Source organism: Pogoniulus pusillus, chromosome 37 (assembly GCF_015220805.1).
Source record: "Pogoniulus pusillus isolate bPogPus1 chromosome 37, bPogPus1.pri, whole genome shotgun sequence".
In the NCBI taxonomy this organism is placed as follows: domain Eukaryota; kingdom Metazoa; phylum Chordata; class Aves; order Piciformes; family Lybiidae; genus Pogoniulus; species Pogoniulus pusillus.
In genome coordinates this window covers 2,680,442-2,696,659 of record NC_087300.1, presented here as the reverse complement: position 1 = coordinate 2,696,659, position 16,218 = coordinate 2,680,442, and the positions used below count along the sequence as shown (strand labels likewise).

At 62.6% G+C, this 16,218-nt stretch overlaps 1 protein-coding gene across 7 annotated transcripts in view; it reads right to left on the bottom strand.

Annotated features, from left to right (window-relative positions):
* The window catches only part of ADGRB2 (adhesion G protein-coupled receptor B2), a 35,238-nt gene extending 20,440 nt beyond the window's left edge, over positions 1-14,798 (bottom strand). For all 7 annotated transcript variants that reach the window (XM_064172901.1, XM_064172905.1, XM_064172902.1 and 4 more), the window contains exons 1-2: positions 14,721-14,798; positions 4,932-5,733 (exon numbers count right to left, since the gene is read on the bottom strand). In XM_064172901.1, the coding sequence (XP_064028971.1) occupies positions 4,932-5,718 (787 nt within the window). In that variant the 5' untranslated portion in view covers positions 5,719-5,733; positions 14,721-14,798. The remainder of the gene's footprint in view (positions 1-4,931; positions 5,734-14,720) is intronic.
* Positions 14,799-16,218: the final 1,420 nt, after the last annotated feature.

Sequence of the window (16,218 nt, the reverse complement as noted above, 5' to 3'; positions counted from 1 at the left end):
GAGACACCAAATTCAATTTCCCTCACACAGCACTAAATCCCCACCTGTCACCCTGGGGCATCCATGCCCAGCACCAGCACCCGTGCCTGGTCCTGCCCCAGGGCACCCCTCCAGCACCCTTCAATGTCTCAGCTGGGCTGCGAGGATGGAGGAGTTCTGGGGACCACAGAAGGCACTGGCATGGAAAAGACCTCTGAAGTGGGAGGCTCAGGATGTCCCCCAAGGTCAGCTGTGGCTCCACGAGCTGGCAGCCTTGGCTCTCACCCAGCATCACCTCCCTGGGGGTTGAAGGATGATGGGTTTGGGGGTAGGGGTAAGGCAGCTCATGCCAGTGCCATGGGACTGCTTGGGAAGGTGGCTCTTAGCCATGGGATTGCTTTGGAAGGTGGCTCCTAGCCATGGGACTGCTTGGGAAGGTGGCTCTTAGGCATGGGATTGCTTGGGAAGGTGGCTCAGCCACTGGATTGCTTGGGGAGGTGGCTCCTATCCATGGGATTGCTTGGGAAGGTGGCTCTTAGGCATGGGATTGCTTGGGAAGGTGGCTCTTAGGCATGGGATTGCTTGGGGAGGTGGCTCCTATCCATGGGATTGCTTGGGGAGGTGGCTCCTAGCCATGGGCTTGCTTGGGGAGTTATCTCCTAAGCCAAGGGGAGACATAGCCCAGAGCAAGCCCCAGATGTGGACCTGCTCAGCCCCAGGGCTGCAGAGGTCTACTCCTTCCAAAGACCCTCCCCAATATCACCCCACAAAGCCCCACCCCCAGCTGTGCTTTCCACTCGTGTGGCCTCCACGCTGCAGCTTCCCACCTCCCACCACGTGTGTGTGTGTGTGCATGTCCCAGGGCAAGGGGACAAGCCGGGGGACACCATGGCGGGTGGCAGCAGGGAGGCCCTGGGGAGCTGCTGGGCTGGTGCCAGCCCCGGCGTGGCTGCGGCGGGGGAGGGGAGCTGGTGAGATCAGCGCTGGGTGCCCGCCAAGGCTCGGCTCACAGGCGCCATTCAGCCCCCCCCCCGGCCCTGCCTGCCACCCTGAAAGCCACCATTCTCCACCCCGAGGGGTGCTGGGGGGAGGCCAGGTGGGAGCCCAGGATCCCCCCCTCCCTGCCCTTGTTGCCATGGTGACAGCTCTGTGCTCCAGCCCCACGGGCACGGCACTGGCAGCGCAGGCGATGCCCTGCGGGGTGGGGGTGGGAGGGGATCACAACATTGGGGTTGCACTGGCATGGGGGCTGCACCTCCCCTTCTGACTCCAGCACTGCAATAACATGGAACCCCTGGGTGCTTCCAGGCTTTAATTGAATGTCAAATGTAATTTGGGGAAGGAGCAGGAGTTTGTGCTCCAGCTGCTGCAGCCAGTGGTGCCCGAGCCTGCCAGCTCTGCAGGGACACCCCCACCCCTGTCACCACAACCCTTCCAGCATTCTCTCTCTGAGCCATGCAGGGCATCACTTGACTTCCACCAAAGCAGCCCTGGGGGTAGTGGAACTACCTCCCCAAGAATCAGCACAGAATTGGCTTGGTTGGAAAAGATTCAGAGAATGGTTTGGCTTGGAAGGGATCTTAAAACTCAGCCAGCTCCAACCTCCCTGCCATGGGCAGGGACACCTCCCACCAGCCCAGGTTGCTCATCCAACCTGGCCTCAAACACCTCCAGAGCAAGGGAGCATCCACAACCTCCCTGGGCAACCTGTGCCAGTGTCTCCCCACCCTCACTGCCAAGAATTTCTTCCTAATAGCAAATCTAATCTCAAAGATCACCTAAGGTCATGAGCCCAACCATCCACCTAAGGCCACCATGGCCATTAAACCATGTCCCCAAGTGCCATGCCCAGAAGCAAGGTGATTAGGGCAATCCTGCAACTCACAGCACCCACTGCCCCCCAGTAACCTCAGTATGAGATGAGTGTCAACCCCTGCAGCATCCCTGCCCAGATAGGTTGTGGAATCTCCTTCCCTGGGGACTTTCAAGACCTATCTGGATGTGTTCCTAAGTGACCTGCCTTGGGTCATCCTGCTTTGGCAGAGGGTGGGTTGGATGTGATGATCTTCCAAAGATCACTTCCCACCCCTAGCTTCTGTGATTCTATGACTCCATGACCTTGGGGATGGATCTTGAACCTGGCACTGAGCTCTTAATCATCAACAGGGAGTTGCAATTAAAGAGGGAGGAAGGAAAGAGTGATTGAGAGAGTGATAGGCATTGGAATGGGCTCAGCTACCTGCAGGGAGGCTGGAGCCAGGTGGGGTTGGGCTCTGCTGACAGGCAGCCAGGGACAGAAGAAGGGGACACAGCCTCAAGCTGTGCCAGGGCAGGTTGAGGATGGATGTTAGGAGGAAGTTGTTGTCAGATAGAGTGATTGGCATTGGAATGGGCTGCCCAGGGAGGAGGTGGAGTGGCTGTGGCTGGAGGTGTTGAAGCCAAGCCTGGCTGGGGCACTTAGTGCCATGGTCTGGTTGGTTGGGCAGGGCTGGGTGCTAGGTTGTGCTGGCTGAGTTTGGAGCTCTCTTCCAACCTGCTTGATTCTATGAAAGGGAGGGGGAAAAAAACCCTAAAATAAATCAAATCAAATCAGCTCAAGCAGCTCCCTTCAAGCTGAGGAGATTTGTAACCCTGCAGCTGTAACAGACCAGGGGATTTAGTGGGGGGATCTGCCCATAATGACATTTAGCTCCTGAAAGAAATGCCAAAGCCCAATGAAATTATCCAGACACCCACAGCTCATCACCACCACCTAAGCTGCTGGACAAAGCCTCTCAGGCAGCTCAGTTTGGGATTGCTCCTCACCCAAACCTGGCAGAGGGGAAAAACATCTGGCCAGATGTGCTCACAAAACCCCTGCATCACCTCACTGGGCTCCACAGGCATGGTCCATGGGTGAAGGGATTGCCTGGGGAGGTAGCTCCTAGCCATGGGATTGCTTGAGAAGGCAGCTCCTAGCCATGGGATTGCCTGGGAAGGCAGCTCCTAGCCATGGCATTGCCTGGGAAGGCAGCTCCTAGCCATGGCATTGCCTGGGAAGGCAGCTCCTAGCCATGGGATTGCTTGGGAAGCCAGCTCCTAGCCATGGGATTGCTTGAGAAGGCAGCTCCTAGCCACGGGGTTGCCAGGGAAGTATATCCTAGCTATGGGATCGCTTGGGAAGCCAGCTCCTAGCCATGGGATTGGCTGAGGAGGTAACTGCTAGCCATGGGGTTGCTTGGAAAGGTAGTTCCTAGCAGCTGGCTAGCCTGGGGAGGTATCTCCTAGCCCTGGGACTGCTGGGAGAAGTCTCTCCTAGCAGCTGATTGCCTGGGGAGGCATCTCCTAGCCCTGGGACTGCTGGGAGAAGTCTCTCCTAGCAGCTGATTGCCTGGGGAGGCGTCTCCTAGCCCTGGGACTGCTCAGGGAGGTACCTCCCAGCCAGGGTCAGCCCGACCCCAGCGGTCAGAGTGCAGGCAAGCACCAGCTGCTTTCTCTTCACTCGAGGTTCCTGCGAGCCCGCCCGGAGCAAATGGCTCCATTCCGCCTGGTTAACAGCGCGGCCGTGCCGTGCTGTGCCATCCTGCCTGGAATACCAAGTGCCCAGGCTGCAGCAGTCAAGGGTAATTTGCCACAGGAAAGGGTCATTTTACCTGCAAATTGTTTTCCCAGGTCTCCAGCAATGCAGGCTGACAAGGCTCCAGCTCCTGCCTCTTGCCCAGAGCAGCAGCCCCTGTGCCAGGGAGCGAGGCCTGGGGGCCGTGGGGGCTGTGCCAGGGCAGCCATGGCAAACAGCCGGGGCGGGCGCAGCGGGAGCGATGTTAACAGAGCCTGAGCTCAGCTCCGCTCAGCAAGGGCACTGCTCAGGAGAGGTGTGCCCAGAGCTGGAGCATGCAAAGGATTTGTCCTTTGTGTGGCTTCCCAGCTCCATTCACAGTACCCAGTTCATGCCCTCTGTCCCAGGGAGTCGGCACGGGTAGGATCCATCCCTTGCAGAGCCTCCCTGCTCCATGCACAGCACCCAGCTTCTACCCTTGTGCCCTGGGGAGGGCATGAATGGGCAGGATTCATCCCTTGCAGAGCCTCCCTGCTCCATGCACAGCACCCAGCTTCTACCCTTGTGCCCTGGGGAGGGCATGAATGGGCAGGATTTATCCTTTGCACAGCCTCCCTGCTCCATGCACAGCACCCAGCTTCCACCCTTCCCCCCTGGGGAGGGCATGAATGGGCAGGATTTATCCTTTGCACAGCCTCCCTGCTCCATGCACAGCACCCAGCTTCTACTCCTGTGCCCTGGGGAGGGCATGAATGGGCAGGATTTATCCCTTGCACAGCCTCCCTGCTCCATTCAGTTCACATCTTCCTCCTCCAGGGAGCAAGCATGGGCAAGATTCAGCCATGCCACTGCCTTCCTGCACCGTGCACAGCACCTGCCTTGTGCCCTTCTGCCTTGGGGAGCACAAATGGGCAGGATTCAGCCATGCCACTGCCTTCCTGCACCATGCACAGCACCTGCCTTGTGCCCTTCTGCCTTGGGGAGCACAAATGGGCAGCATCCAGCCATGCCACTGCCTCCTTGCACCATGCACAGCATCTGCCTTGTGCCCTTCTGCCCGGGGGAGCAAAAAGGGGCAGCATCCAGCCATGGCACTGTCTCCTTGCACCATACACAGCACCTGCCCTTGTGCCCTTTTGCCCTGGGGAGAACAAATGGGCAGCATCCAGCCATGGCACTGTCTCCTTGCACCATGCACAGCACCTGCCTTGTGCCCTTCTGCCCGGGGGAGCAAAAAGGGGCAGCATCCAGTCATGACACTGCTTTCCTGCACCATGCACAGCACCTGCCTTGTGCCCTTCTGCCTTGGGGAGCACAAATGGGCAGCATCCAGCCATGGTACCCTCCTCCATGCCCTGGGCAGCACCCACGGAACAGGAGGGCTCCATCCCTGGGCCTCTCCCCTCACCCCACTCACCGTGTGGGACCTCGGGCAGGTCCAAGTCGTTGGCATTCGCAGAATGCAGGTCGGTGGGGCAGCAGTCGGCGGGCGGCGGGGCGGGGGTGCGGTCACCGTGCCGAGTGGCGTTGCGCCGCGGCGCCGGGGGGCTCTCCGCTTGGCAGCTGCAGCCAGCGTGGGTGAAGCCACAGCGGCGGGCACCGGGAGCCTGCAGACACTCCTCCAGCCAGCGGCACAGCACGCTGCAGGTGAACTGGCTGGAGTTGTTGTTGTTGATCAGCAGCACCTCCACGAAACGGAATTCCAGGGCTTGGGGAGCCAGCAGGCGAGGAGCAGCCTCGGGCTCGGCCGCCAGGCACAGCTGCACGAAGTTCTTGTCGAAGTGGAGGAAGGTGAAGGGTCCTGCACCTTCACACAGCTCCAGCTCGGCTTCCTCCTCTTCTTCTCCCTCCTCTTCCTCCTCCGGTCGCTGGCGGGCAGGTGAGGGGCTGGCAGCCTCGCCGCGGGGGTCGCAGGTGTAGTTGGCCAGGTAGTGGTCGAGTGGCAGCACCATGGGAGAGAAGTGGGTGCAGACCTGCTCCTCCCGGTTGAAGCGGAGGTAGAGCGAGTACTTGGTGGGGTCGGGGTTCTCCAGGGTCCAGGAGCAGCCGGAGGAGATGGTGGGGAAGAGGTCCTTGAGGGAGAAGGAGCCGTAGAGGACGCCGGAGGCCAGAGCGGAGCAGGCGCTGGGAGCTGGGTCGAAGCCCCGCGTGAGCCACAGGACAGAAGATATCACAGCCAGTAAGAGGGGACCAGCAGCGGTCATCCTATGGCATTTGCCCTGGCAGGGGGACAGACAGACAGGCAGACAGGCAGATGCTTACCAGGCGGCACACCGCTGCGGGATCCTCGCCGTGCCGCACCCCTACACCGAGCCCAGTCAGTGTGGAAGCACAGTGGCAGCTGATCCATGCCCCCGGCAGGAAGGGGACAACCATCAGAGCCCCCTGCCCTGTCCCCAGGGTGTGCCAAGGCAGTCCCTTGCCTGGGGTCTGCCCCCCCCATAGCCACCAGAGCAGAGACCCAGCTGCCACCTCACAGATGGCATCCCCCTACACAGACTCCCTGCCCTGCCCCCCAGGCTGTACCAAGTGTGCACTGCACCCCAAAAGCACCACAGCAGAAACCTCAGCTGCCACCTCACAGATGGCATCCCCCTACCACACAGACCCCCTGCCCTGTCCCCCAGGCTGTACCAAGCGTGCACTGCACCCCAAAAGCACCACAGCAGAAACCTCAGCTGCCACCTCACAGATGGCACCCCCCCACCACAACAGACTCCCCCTGCCCTCAGCTCACCCACCAGAGCCAATCAAGCACAACCTGGGCAAGGAGCCACCCGACAGCTAGGGCTGTGAAGCCCCTCACAGCTACAGCTGGTGCCCCGAGCACGGTGGGCACAGGCTGGTTGCTGAGCAGAGCAGATGTGCTGGGGTACACGGGCACCCCAGCAGCAGGGTGATGCCACCCCCAGCTGCTGTGAGAGCCTGGCACAGGGTGTGCAATCGTTAAAGCCCATCTATCTCGGGCACCACGCCGGGGCCGCAGCAGCGTCGCCGTGGATAGCTTTTTAATAACTCATTAATGAAATCATGCAGGAGGAGACCTTATTAAGTGGGACTGGAGCATGGCTCTGCAGAGGCTGAGGCCACCTCACACGTGTTGGCATCACCCTGCCAAAACAGCCTGTGCCAGGGCAGCGCTGGCAAAGGGGTACCCCCCAAGGGTAGCATCGTAGAATGGTTTGGGTTGAAAGGGATCTTAAAGGATCATCCAGTGCCAACCTCCCCTGCCACGGGCAGGGACACCTCCCACTAGCTCAGGGTGCTCAAAGCCTCATCCAACCTGGCCTTGAACACCTTCAGGGAGGAAGCATCCACAACCTCCTTGGGCAACCTGTGCCAGTGTCAAAGGCCACTCAGGAGGTGGTGGATGCCAAACCAGAGGTTGATTTCCAAAATCACCCAGCTCCCCATTCCTCTCCATGCCAGCCAGAGGTGGAACTTGAGTGCTTGGCATGACACAAAGATGCCCTTCTCCATCCCCAGGCATCTCCTGCTTCCAAATCATCCCTGGCCAAAGCCTTGTTACTGGGGCATCCCCCTGCTCATTGAGGAGAGAGCCTGAGCTGTGGCTGAGCCTGCGCTGAAGCCATGCCGGGCACATTAGAGAGCTAAAAATAACCCAGTTCTCATGCAACAGGCTGGCACTGGCTCCTGCCACCCTGGCAGCACGGGGGCTCGGTGCCAGCAGCTGGCCCCCACCAGCACCACATAGGCATGGGCGGAAAGGGGCTGGGATGGGGCAGCCAGACCTGCAGCTGGATCCGGGCAAGACAAGACCCTCCCCACAGGCCCCCATTGTAAGCAGGGAAATCCCTCACTTCCCAGCAGGCACTGCCACCCTGGGAGCCCCCAGAGGATTCAACAAGAGCCCCCCCCAGCCGTGGCAACAGCAGCAGCAGGGAGCCAAGACTGAGGAGCTCTGTAGGAATCCCCTTCTGATGCACCTCAAGCACTCAGCAAGGCCCTTGAGGTGCCCCCAAAAAGTCACAGCTTTCCGCTGCTCCGGAAGGGCCAGAGAAGGGGGGGGGGGGGGGGGGGGGGGGAAGGAGGAGGAGGAGGAGGAGGAGGAAGAGGAGGAGGTGGAGGAGGTCAGGCAGGGACGTGCTGCTGCTCTGCAGCGAGCTCCTGGGGCTCCCGCAGCCTGGCAGGGACGCAAGATGGTGCTTGCTTCCCTCGCCCGGACTGCTCCGGCAGCGCCATCCATCCCCATCCATCCCCATCCATCCCCCGCGGGTCCCGCCCGTGCCCGCCGTGCCTTCCAGGATTCCACCGGGGAAAAGCGGTTGCTGGGAAGCTGGCTGGGCTGGGCACGGCCAGGCAGCCCGCTGCTCTTTTCATCACGATGCCACACAAGACCCGAGTCCTCTGGACCGCGGGAAGCCTCCCCTCAAGCCCAGAGAGCCACCCCCCAAGGGTTGGGGCTGTGGGTGCCAGGGAGCCCGGGGCTGTGCCGGAGCTGCCACTGAGGTCCAGGGCTTGTGAGGAGCGGCTGGAAGCTGCTACAGCTCGCTCGGCACCAGCTCTGCTCCCTGCAGCGTTTGCCGTTGCTGCTGCAGTGAAAATATTTCACTGAGCTGCAAGCTGGGCCTGAGAAGATCTTTTAACATCTGGGGCACCGAGTCACCCAGCGGGAGCCGCCGAGTGGCACAGGAGGCGCCACCCTCACCCCGTACCTGGCACAGGGGGGGAGGAGCTCACGCCCTGCAGTGGCACCGTCCGCATGCTCCAGTCAGGGTGAGTGCAGCCTCACCAGGGGTGCCAGGGTATGGCCCCGCTGCCCATCTCCTCCCCCCAGAACAGCCTTGGTCCATGCAGAACAAGCCATGTGGCACCAGCGTCTGCATCCTGGCACTGCCAGCAAAGCCTGTTGATGGTAGGGGGATGCTGGTGGTCCCAAGCCACCTTGCTGGGCTGCTGTGGGAGCACAGGTGCTGCACCCTGGGAGTGGGGATGGCACCCAGGACACGGCTGGCACATTTGCCTGCTGCAGGCAACTGCTCCAGCCCCTTCCATTTGCCTCTGTGTGCGGGGGAAGGGGATGGGTTTTTAATTAAGGCTTTTAAAGAGCTGGGAAGCGACACCCCCTCAGCGGCTGGAGCAGGATCCCTCTCCATCACTGCCACTGAACCCTCTCTATCGCTGCCATCATCTCCCTCTTGGCTCCAGCAACGGGCAGGGCTCCCCTGCCCCTCCCCAGCAGCTGTGGCACGGTGGGAGGAGGCGCTGCTCCGTGCCAGCCCTGCTCATGCCACACAAACAGGTTGTTTCCCTGATGATGCTTTTGCCTTGAATGGGGATTTCGGCGTGGAACTGCTCCAGCTCCATCCTCCTGGCATGGTAGGGAGCAGCTTTGGACCATCAGGCTTCTGCTCTGCCATGGGCACCCCTCTCCAGCCAAGCAAAGCCAAACCAACCAAACAACCACCCCACTAAAAGCACTTAACCAGGCAGCACTAAACCCTGTTGGCATTAATAATCTGAAGAAACGATTAACAGCAGAGCAAAGGAGATTTGGGCTTTGAGGGCCACGGGCTTTAACCCACCACTGTTCCTCTAACAGGCTCTGGAAAACTCCCCATCCCTCAGCATTCCTGACACAAGGATATTCCTTGGGACAAGGGTATGAGGGGAAGGAAGGGCTGGGAAGGTGCTGGCTGTTGAATCCGGGTGCGAATGGCCTCGCTGCCTCCCGACAGACAGCAGGAGCAGGCTGGCCAGCAGCAGGGCACAGCCCTCAGACAGGCTGCATCCCGCGGGGACACATCCAGAGGTGGTGCTGATGAACAGAGCACCACGAGGAGCGAGCACCTCCTTCAAAGCAGCAGAACCCACAGGCCCTCCAGTCTCCAGGATCCTCTCTAAAGGCATCCGGGAACTTCAAAGCCACCACCTCTGCCCACCTCTCCGCGCCTGCCCCCCTGGCATGAGGGAGCCCAGCAGCACCAACAGCCTCTCCAGCAGCTAATGAGCACCGTGGGCATGGCTGGAATAGCTCCACAGCCCTCACCCCCCACCATCGTGGTCTCCATGCACCGCACACGGGCACCCCGTGGGGAGCAGGGGTATCTGTGCCACTTCCAACTGCTGTGCCACAACCCCTCAGTGCCCAGCACCACATTTCCTCCTCTCAACACCCCCACGTCAGCCACCAGCCTGTTGTGCCCCTCTCCCACACAGCTTCCACTTGAGAACACATCTCTCTGCCAGGCATGGGCACAGACATGCGTGTTCACAGGTGTGTTCCCATGCACACACTGGCACTCAGCAGGGCATCTGTGCCACTTCCACCTGCCACAGCACAATCCCTCGGTGCCTGGTGCCACATTCCTTCGTCTCAACGTTCCTACATCCCCTACCCTGTTGCCCCTCCTCAAAAACACATCTCTCTGCCAGGCATGGGCACAGACATGCGTGTTCACACATGTGTTCCCATGCACACATGGGCACTCAGCAGGGAGCAGGGTATCTGTGCCACTTCCACCCACCACAGCGCAATCTCTCGGTGCCCAGTGCCATGTTTCCTCCTCTTAATGCTGCCACACACCCACCCCTTTGCCCTCCTCTTCCCCTCCATACCCCCATCAAAACCACATCCCCCTGCCACGCATGGGCACACACACATGTTCACACGTGTGCCCCCACACACGGGCGCTTGGCAGCGAGCAAGGTATCTGTGCCACTTCCAGCTGCCACAGCACAACCCTTTGGTGCCCAGCACCACATTTCCTCCCCTTGATGCTGCCACACACCCACCCCTTGCCCTCCTCTTCCCCTCCATACCTCCCTCAAAACCACATCCCCCTGCCACGCATGGGCACACACACATGTTCACACATGTGCCCCCACACACAGGCGCTTGGCAGCGAGCAGGGTATCTGTGCCACTTCCAGCTGCCACAGCACAACCCTTTGGTGCCCAGCACCACATTTCCTCCTCTTAATGCTGCCACACACCCACCCCTTGCCCTCCTCTTCCTCTCCATACCTCCCTCAAAACCACATCCCCTGCCACGAATGGGCACACACACATGTTCACACGTGTGCCCCCACACATGGGTGCTTGGCAGCTAGCAGGGTATCTGTGCCACTTCCACCCGCCACAGCACAATCCCTCGGTGCCCAGTGCCACACTTCCTCCTCCCCAGGCTTCCACGTCACCCACCCCCTTGTCCCCCTCTCCCCGCCAGCTCCCCCGGCGCGCTGCCACCCCCTTTCCCGAAGCAGGCAGGCTGGCAGCAGCGCCGAGCTGTAATTAATGGTGCTGCTTTGCCAGGCACTGGCTCAGCCTCGCTGGCACTGGCAAGCAGAGGCCTTTGTATTTATTTTACTTAACTGCTGTTGGTAAAACTCCACTCTAAGAGCAGGGCCGAGAGGCAGCAGAGAGAAATCTCCCCCAGGGATTAGGCATTACGGTGCCAGGGAACAGCGTGTGCTTGCCCACCCTTTTCTCCTTGGCTGGGGGGGTCCCTGGAGGTGAGCTTCCCCCCCTCAACCCAGCAGCAGGGCACCTGTGGCCGTGGCTGCTCCTGCTGCTCTTTCATGGTTTCTTCTGTGTCACTGGGATGTGGCTCCTTCTCCTCCATCAGCTGCATCCTGCTCTGGCACTGTACAGCAAAGGGACAAGGGCCTGAGCCCCCCTGGAGGGGCTCCAAAGCTGGGTCCGAGCGGCAGGGGTGGCAGCAGGAGGTTGGCAGCCTGGCTGCGTGCTCACACCTGAGGGGGATTTCTGTATCCCACCGTCTCAGCCAGACCTGGATCCGCCAGGAGCCTCAGAGGTGCTGCAAGGAGAAGCAGGAACCTGGCTGCATCCTGCTCTTGGAGGCCATCAAGAATGAACAGACGGGACGAGAGCGGGGGGCACACGATGCCCCCCACCCCGAGCAACGAGGAGCTGCGGAGCTTCTGACTTCTGGCAACCGAGAGGGGTGGCCCAGGGCCAGCCCTGTCCCCGTTAGAGGACAGCTCCGTGGTAGGAAGTGAGTTTGCAGGGCCTCAGGCCAAATTCCCGTGGAGAAGGATCAAGGCATCGCAGCAGCCCAGCCACAAGGGCTGAGCAGGGACTGGAGCCGGGCTGGTGGCTCGTCCCGTGCTCTGTGTGTCCGTCTGTCCAAGCGTCACCCTCCTCCGGGCACAGGGGGCATGGAGTGCCCATCTTGGAGCCCACATCCAGTCTGGAGCACAGGGACTGGGCAGCAGTGGGAACAGTCCAGGTGAAGAGAAGCCCATCTGCTCTGCACAGGAGGCTGGCACCATGGCAGGGCTCTGCGCAGCCCAAGAGCCCGCCGCAGCTCTCTGGGAAGGGTCTGGCACCGTACCCATCACTGGCATGGCAGTACCCATCACTGGCATGGCAGAAGCATCACACTGGGCAAAGGAGCTGCACTGCTGGAGGACCTTGGAGGCATGGAGAAGAGATGGAGGTAGCCGGGAAGAGCTGGAGGCAGCCAGGAAGAGCAGGCAGCATGTCCCAGCTGGCGCCAGAGCACCTCTGCCACGCAGCTGCTGGTTGGCAAGCAAGCCACCCACGGTGCCAGCTCTGTATCCATTTTCCCTTCAGCACAGACCAAATTTGTAGGATCCTGGCTTCTTGCAAATTCCTTGGATCAAAGCAGGCTCTGGTGACAAGGCTTGATGAGCAGCCGGGCAGACCTCAAAGAGGAGCCGCTGCTAGGCTCAGGGAGCTGGCACTGCCCCACGGCCAACTCCAGCATCCACCAATCCGCCAGCATCGGTGCCACTGGTAACAAACCCCGCTGGAAAAGGGGGCACTGAGCGTCCCTGATGAGAGCAGCTGGACAGCAGCCAGGCAATGGTGACAGTGACGACAGCTGTGCCAACCCCGCTCCGCCCCACGGGCACCCAGTATAAGCCCTGTAAGCCAGATCCCTCCCCATGAGCCCTCCTAGGCTCAGCCACTGCCACCTTCGACAAGGGGGGGGAGAGGCTGGTCCCAAACAGCCACCCCAAAGGTTATCTGGGACCAACCAACAGCACGGTGCCAACGCGATGCCACCAGCTCAACACACACAACAGCCATTGGCCAGAACCCCTGATCAGATTCTCTGCCACAACCCAGCCAAAGCAGCACAGCTCAGTGCCACCCCGGTGCCACCAGCTCCCACCACCGGTGCCCACTGACCCCACGCGTGCCACAGCCGCCAGCCAGAACCCCAGACCAGATTCTCTGCCACAACCCAGCCAAAGCAGCACAGTTCAGTGCCAACCTAGTGCCACCAGCTCCAAACGCCGGTGCCCACCGGCTCCACGCGTGCCACAGCCATCAACCAAAAACCCAGACCAGCTTCTCTGCCACAACCCAGCCCCGAGGGGGGCACTTCCCCACGTCACCGGCGGCCCTGTCTGCCTGGCACCACGGAGCAGAGGCGGCAGTGCCATGACCTAGAAAAGCAAAGGGTGGTTCACAGGCTGTGCTGTCGCCAGCCCCCAGCTCCGAGCAGGCGGGCACGGTGCACACGCACCCACCCCCCCGCCCCGTGCCAGCTTTAGGCTGCAGAGCAACCTCCCCGTGCTTCAACAAGTGACCTACATGGGCACAGGGGTGGGCACACACGTGGCACAGCTCCCACCGTGACCCCCAAGGCTTGTAGGGCCCCTCGGAAGGGAAGCAGCATCCCTGCTGGCCCTCCCCACGCCCCCCCCCCGCAGATCCGGCTGCCACCTGCACGCTGCACGTGCCCGCGCCGGCACACGCTGAGTGCCCACGTGTGCCCCTCGCTGCACACCCACGGGCACCTGGGTGTCGCTTCTTGTCGTCCCGTCGTGTCGTGTCCCGTCCCCCCCCCCCCCAGCATCTCAGTCCGTGCCACGGGAGGGGGGGGGGGTGGTGGTGTGTCCCTGCAGCCCTCCACGGTGTCCCCAAACAAAGCCCCACGCAGGGGAGGGCTGCAGAACCTGCCACCTGCTTGCTGCCAGGGCTGTGCCAACGTGCTGCCCACACGTCCCGCTGCGTGCCCCTTCCCCATGGTGGCGGCACGGGGCCAGCCAGCGCTGGCGTGGGGTGACCCACTCACCCACGCGCGACAGGCTAGCAGCACCCATGTGCCCACGCCAAGGCTGGCAGCGATGCCAGTGTGCAGTCAGGCGCCTATGGCCTTGCCGTATGACACACCACGGTGCCACACATGTGCCCGGCAACACACATGTGCCCACTGACATGCGTGCAGCCCCCTTCACCTCGGGGCTACCAGAGCCCTCCTGGCACTGCTCGTGGGGTGGGACAGGGGCCCTGGGGCGGAGGGGCAGCACCGGGGGGTGGGTAGTGGGGGGACTGGGGGAGCCCTCGGTGGCAGCTCCGGCGAACGAACGGGAGCACTAGAGGGGGGGACGGGAACGGACGACAGGCAGCACCGGGGGAAGACCAGCATCCAGGAGGGCAACGGACAGCCGCGGAGGAGGATCGGCAGCCCGAGGCACTAACCGGGAACCCCGGAGGAAGACCGGCAGCCCGAGAGGCTAACCGGCAGCCCCGGAGGAGGAGAAGCAGCCCGGGGAGCTAACCGGCAGCCCCGGAGAAGGAGAGGCAGCCCGAGGAGCTAACCGGCAGCCCCGGAGAAGGAGAGGCAGCCCGAGGGGCTAACCGGCAGCCCCGGAGGAGAACCGGCAGCCCCAGGGGCTAACCGGCAGCTGCGGGCTTGCCCGGTGCCTGCGGCCAGCCCCGGTGCCGAGCCCGCCCCGCCGCCGCAGCCCCGCGCAACTTCCAGGGAGGGCCGGAGCCGCCCTAGGGCTACTACTGCCCGCACCGAGCACCGGGAACCCCCCCCCCGCCCCAGTACCGGGACGCGCTTGCAACTCCCCAGCCTCTGTAGCCTCGTTGCCGGGGCAGGAAAGTTGGCCGGGGGTGGCGGAGAGGAAGCAGAGGAGGAAGGTGGGGGGGGGTGGGGGGTGTCGGTGTGAGGCACAGCGGAACCGGGGCTCTGCCAACCGGTAGCACCGGCCGCCGCATCCCGCATCCCCAGCGAGCTGCCGCCCCCGCTGCGCCGTGGAGGGCGGGAGGGGGGGGAAAGAAGCAGACCGGGGCTCGGTGCACCGGGAAAGAAGACGAGAAAGGGTCGAGGTGGGGGGGGAGGAAGGCAAAGGAGAAGTCGGTGCCCCGGTCCACCGTGGCGGTGCCGGTAAACCGGGAAGGGATGGAAGGGGGGGGGAAGGGGGGAGGGGGGGGGGGTCACCGCCACGGCCGCCCTTACCTGCGCTCCGTCAGCAGCCCGTAGAGCCCCGGCGCGGCGCGGCCATCCCCGAGCGGCAGCGGCGGCGGCGGCGGCAGCGGCGGCGGCAGCAGCCGGTGCCCGGGCGCGCCCCGGGGAGCGCGGAGACGCGCGGGGCCGGGAGCGAGAACGCGGCGCGCCCGGGCCCCGGTGGTGGTGGCGACGGCGGCAGCGGCAGCGGCGGGAGGCGGCGGCGGCGGCGGCGACGGGGGCGCGCACGACTCGGGCACTTGCTGCATGCGCCGGGAACGGGGCGGTGTGACAGCACCGGGCATGGCGGGGAGCCTGCGCGGCGGTGGGGCCGGGGGCGGCGGGGGGAGGATGAGAGGGGAGTGGGTGTTGGGCTCCCTCCCCTCCTCCAGCCTCCTCCGCTCTGCACCGGGAGAAGGAGGTGGGGGAGGAAAGGGGGAGGGGGAGGTAGGTGACCCCCGGGACGCTGCAGGGTTGGACGGGGTTGGACACGCGTGGATGGGGTCTGCACACGCACACGAGTGGGGGGGAAGCAGGGGGGTGTGAGGGGAGGGGGGCGTGCTTGCACACGCGTGTGCACGGCTTGGTGATTCACACGTGTGCACCAGTGGTGTGACCATGCCACTGTGGGCACCGTGGGTGTGCACAATGGTGGGGGCTGTGGGGTGCACACGCATGTGCGTGGCACATCCCAGTGCATGCCACACATCACTAGTTCATGGCAAGTCCCGGTGCATGGCACACTCCAGCACATGGCACACACCAGCACATGGCACACACCAGCACATAGCACACACCAGTGCATGGCACACCCCAGTGCATGGCACACCCCAGTGCATGGCACACTCCAGCGCATGGCACACCCCAGTGCATGGCACACCTCAGCACATGGCACACACCAGTACATGGCACACCCCAGCACATGGCACACCCTAGTGCATGGCACACCCTAGTGCATGGCACACCCTGGTGCAGGATCCACATGCTCCTCACCCTGTGGCACTCGTGTGCATGCCATGGCACTATGTGTTGTCCAGCTGTGCAGTGGGGAGGTGTGGGAGGCAGGGTGAGGAATGGGACTGGCACATCTCATGGCACAGGTGGGATGGTGGCAGAGTCCCAGAGTCATGGAGAGGACCTGGGGGGTGCTGCAGGACTGCAGTGTCCCACCTGAAGGCCATGCACAGGCAGGACAAACTGGAGCATCTTGATGGCCCATGGGCGACCAAGAGCAGCTGGCACACAGGTTCCACTGCAGCCCAGATGGTGCCCACAGCATAGGGGGAGCTCTGGCACAGAGGGAACCGAGTGTCACCACCACCAAGCACAGCAGGACAGGAGGAGCAGAGCTGGCAATGCCACATGTTCCTGCTGCCCTGCCTGGCCCTCTCCACTGCCTTCATCCTGCTGGGCGCTGCGTGCAACTCTGCCCACCCCCAGGAGGGCACAGATCTCCAGGTGGCATCTTGCAGCCTTCATCCAAGGCTGGGTATGACAGAGACAAAATTCC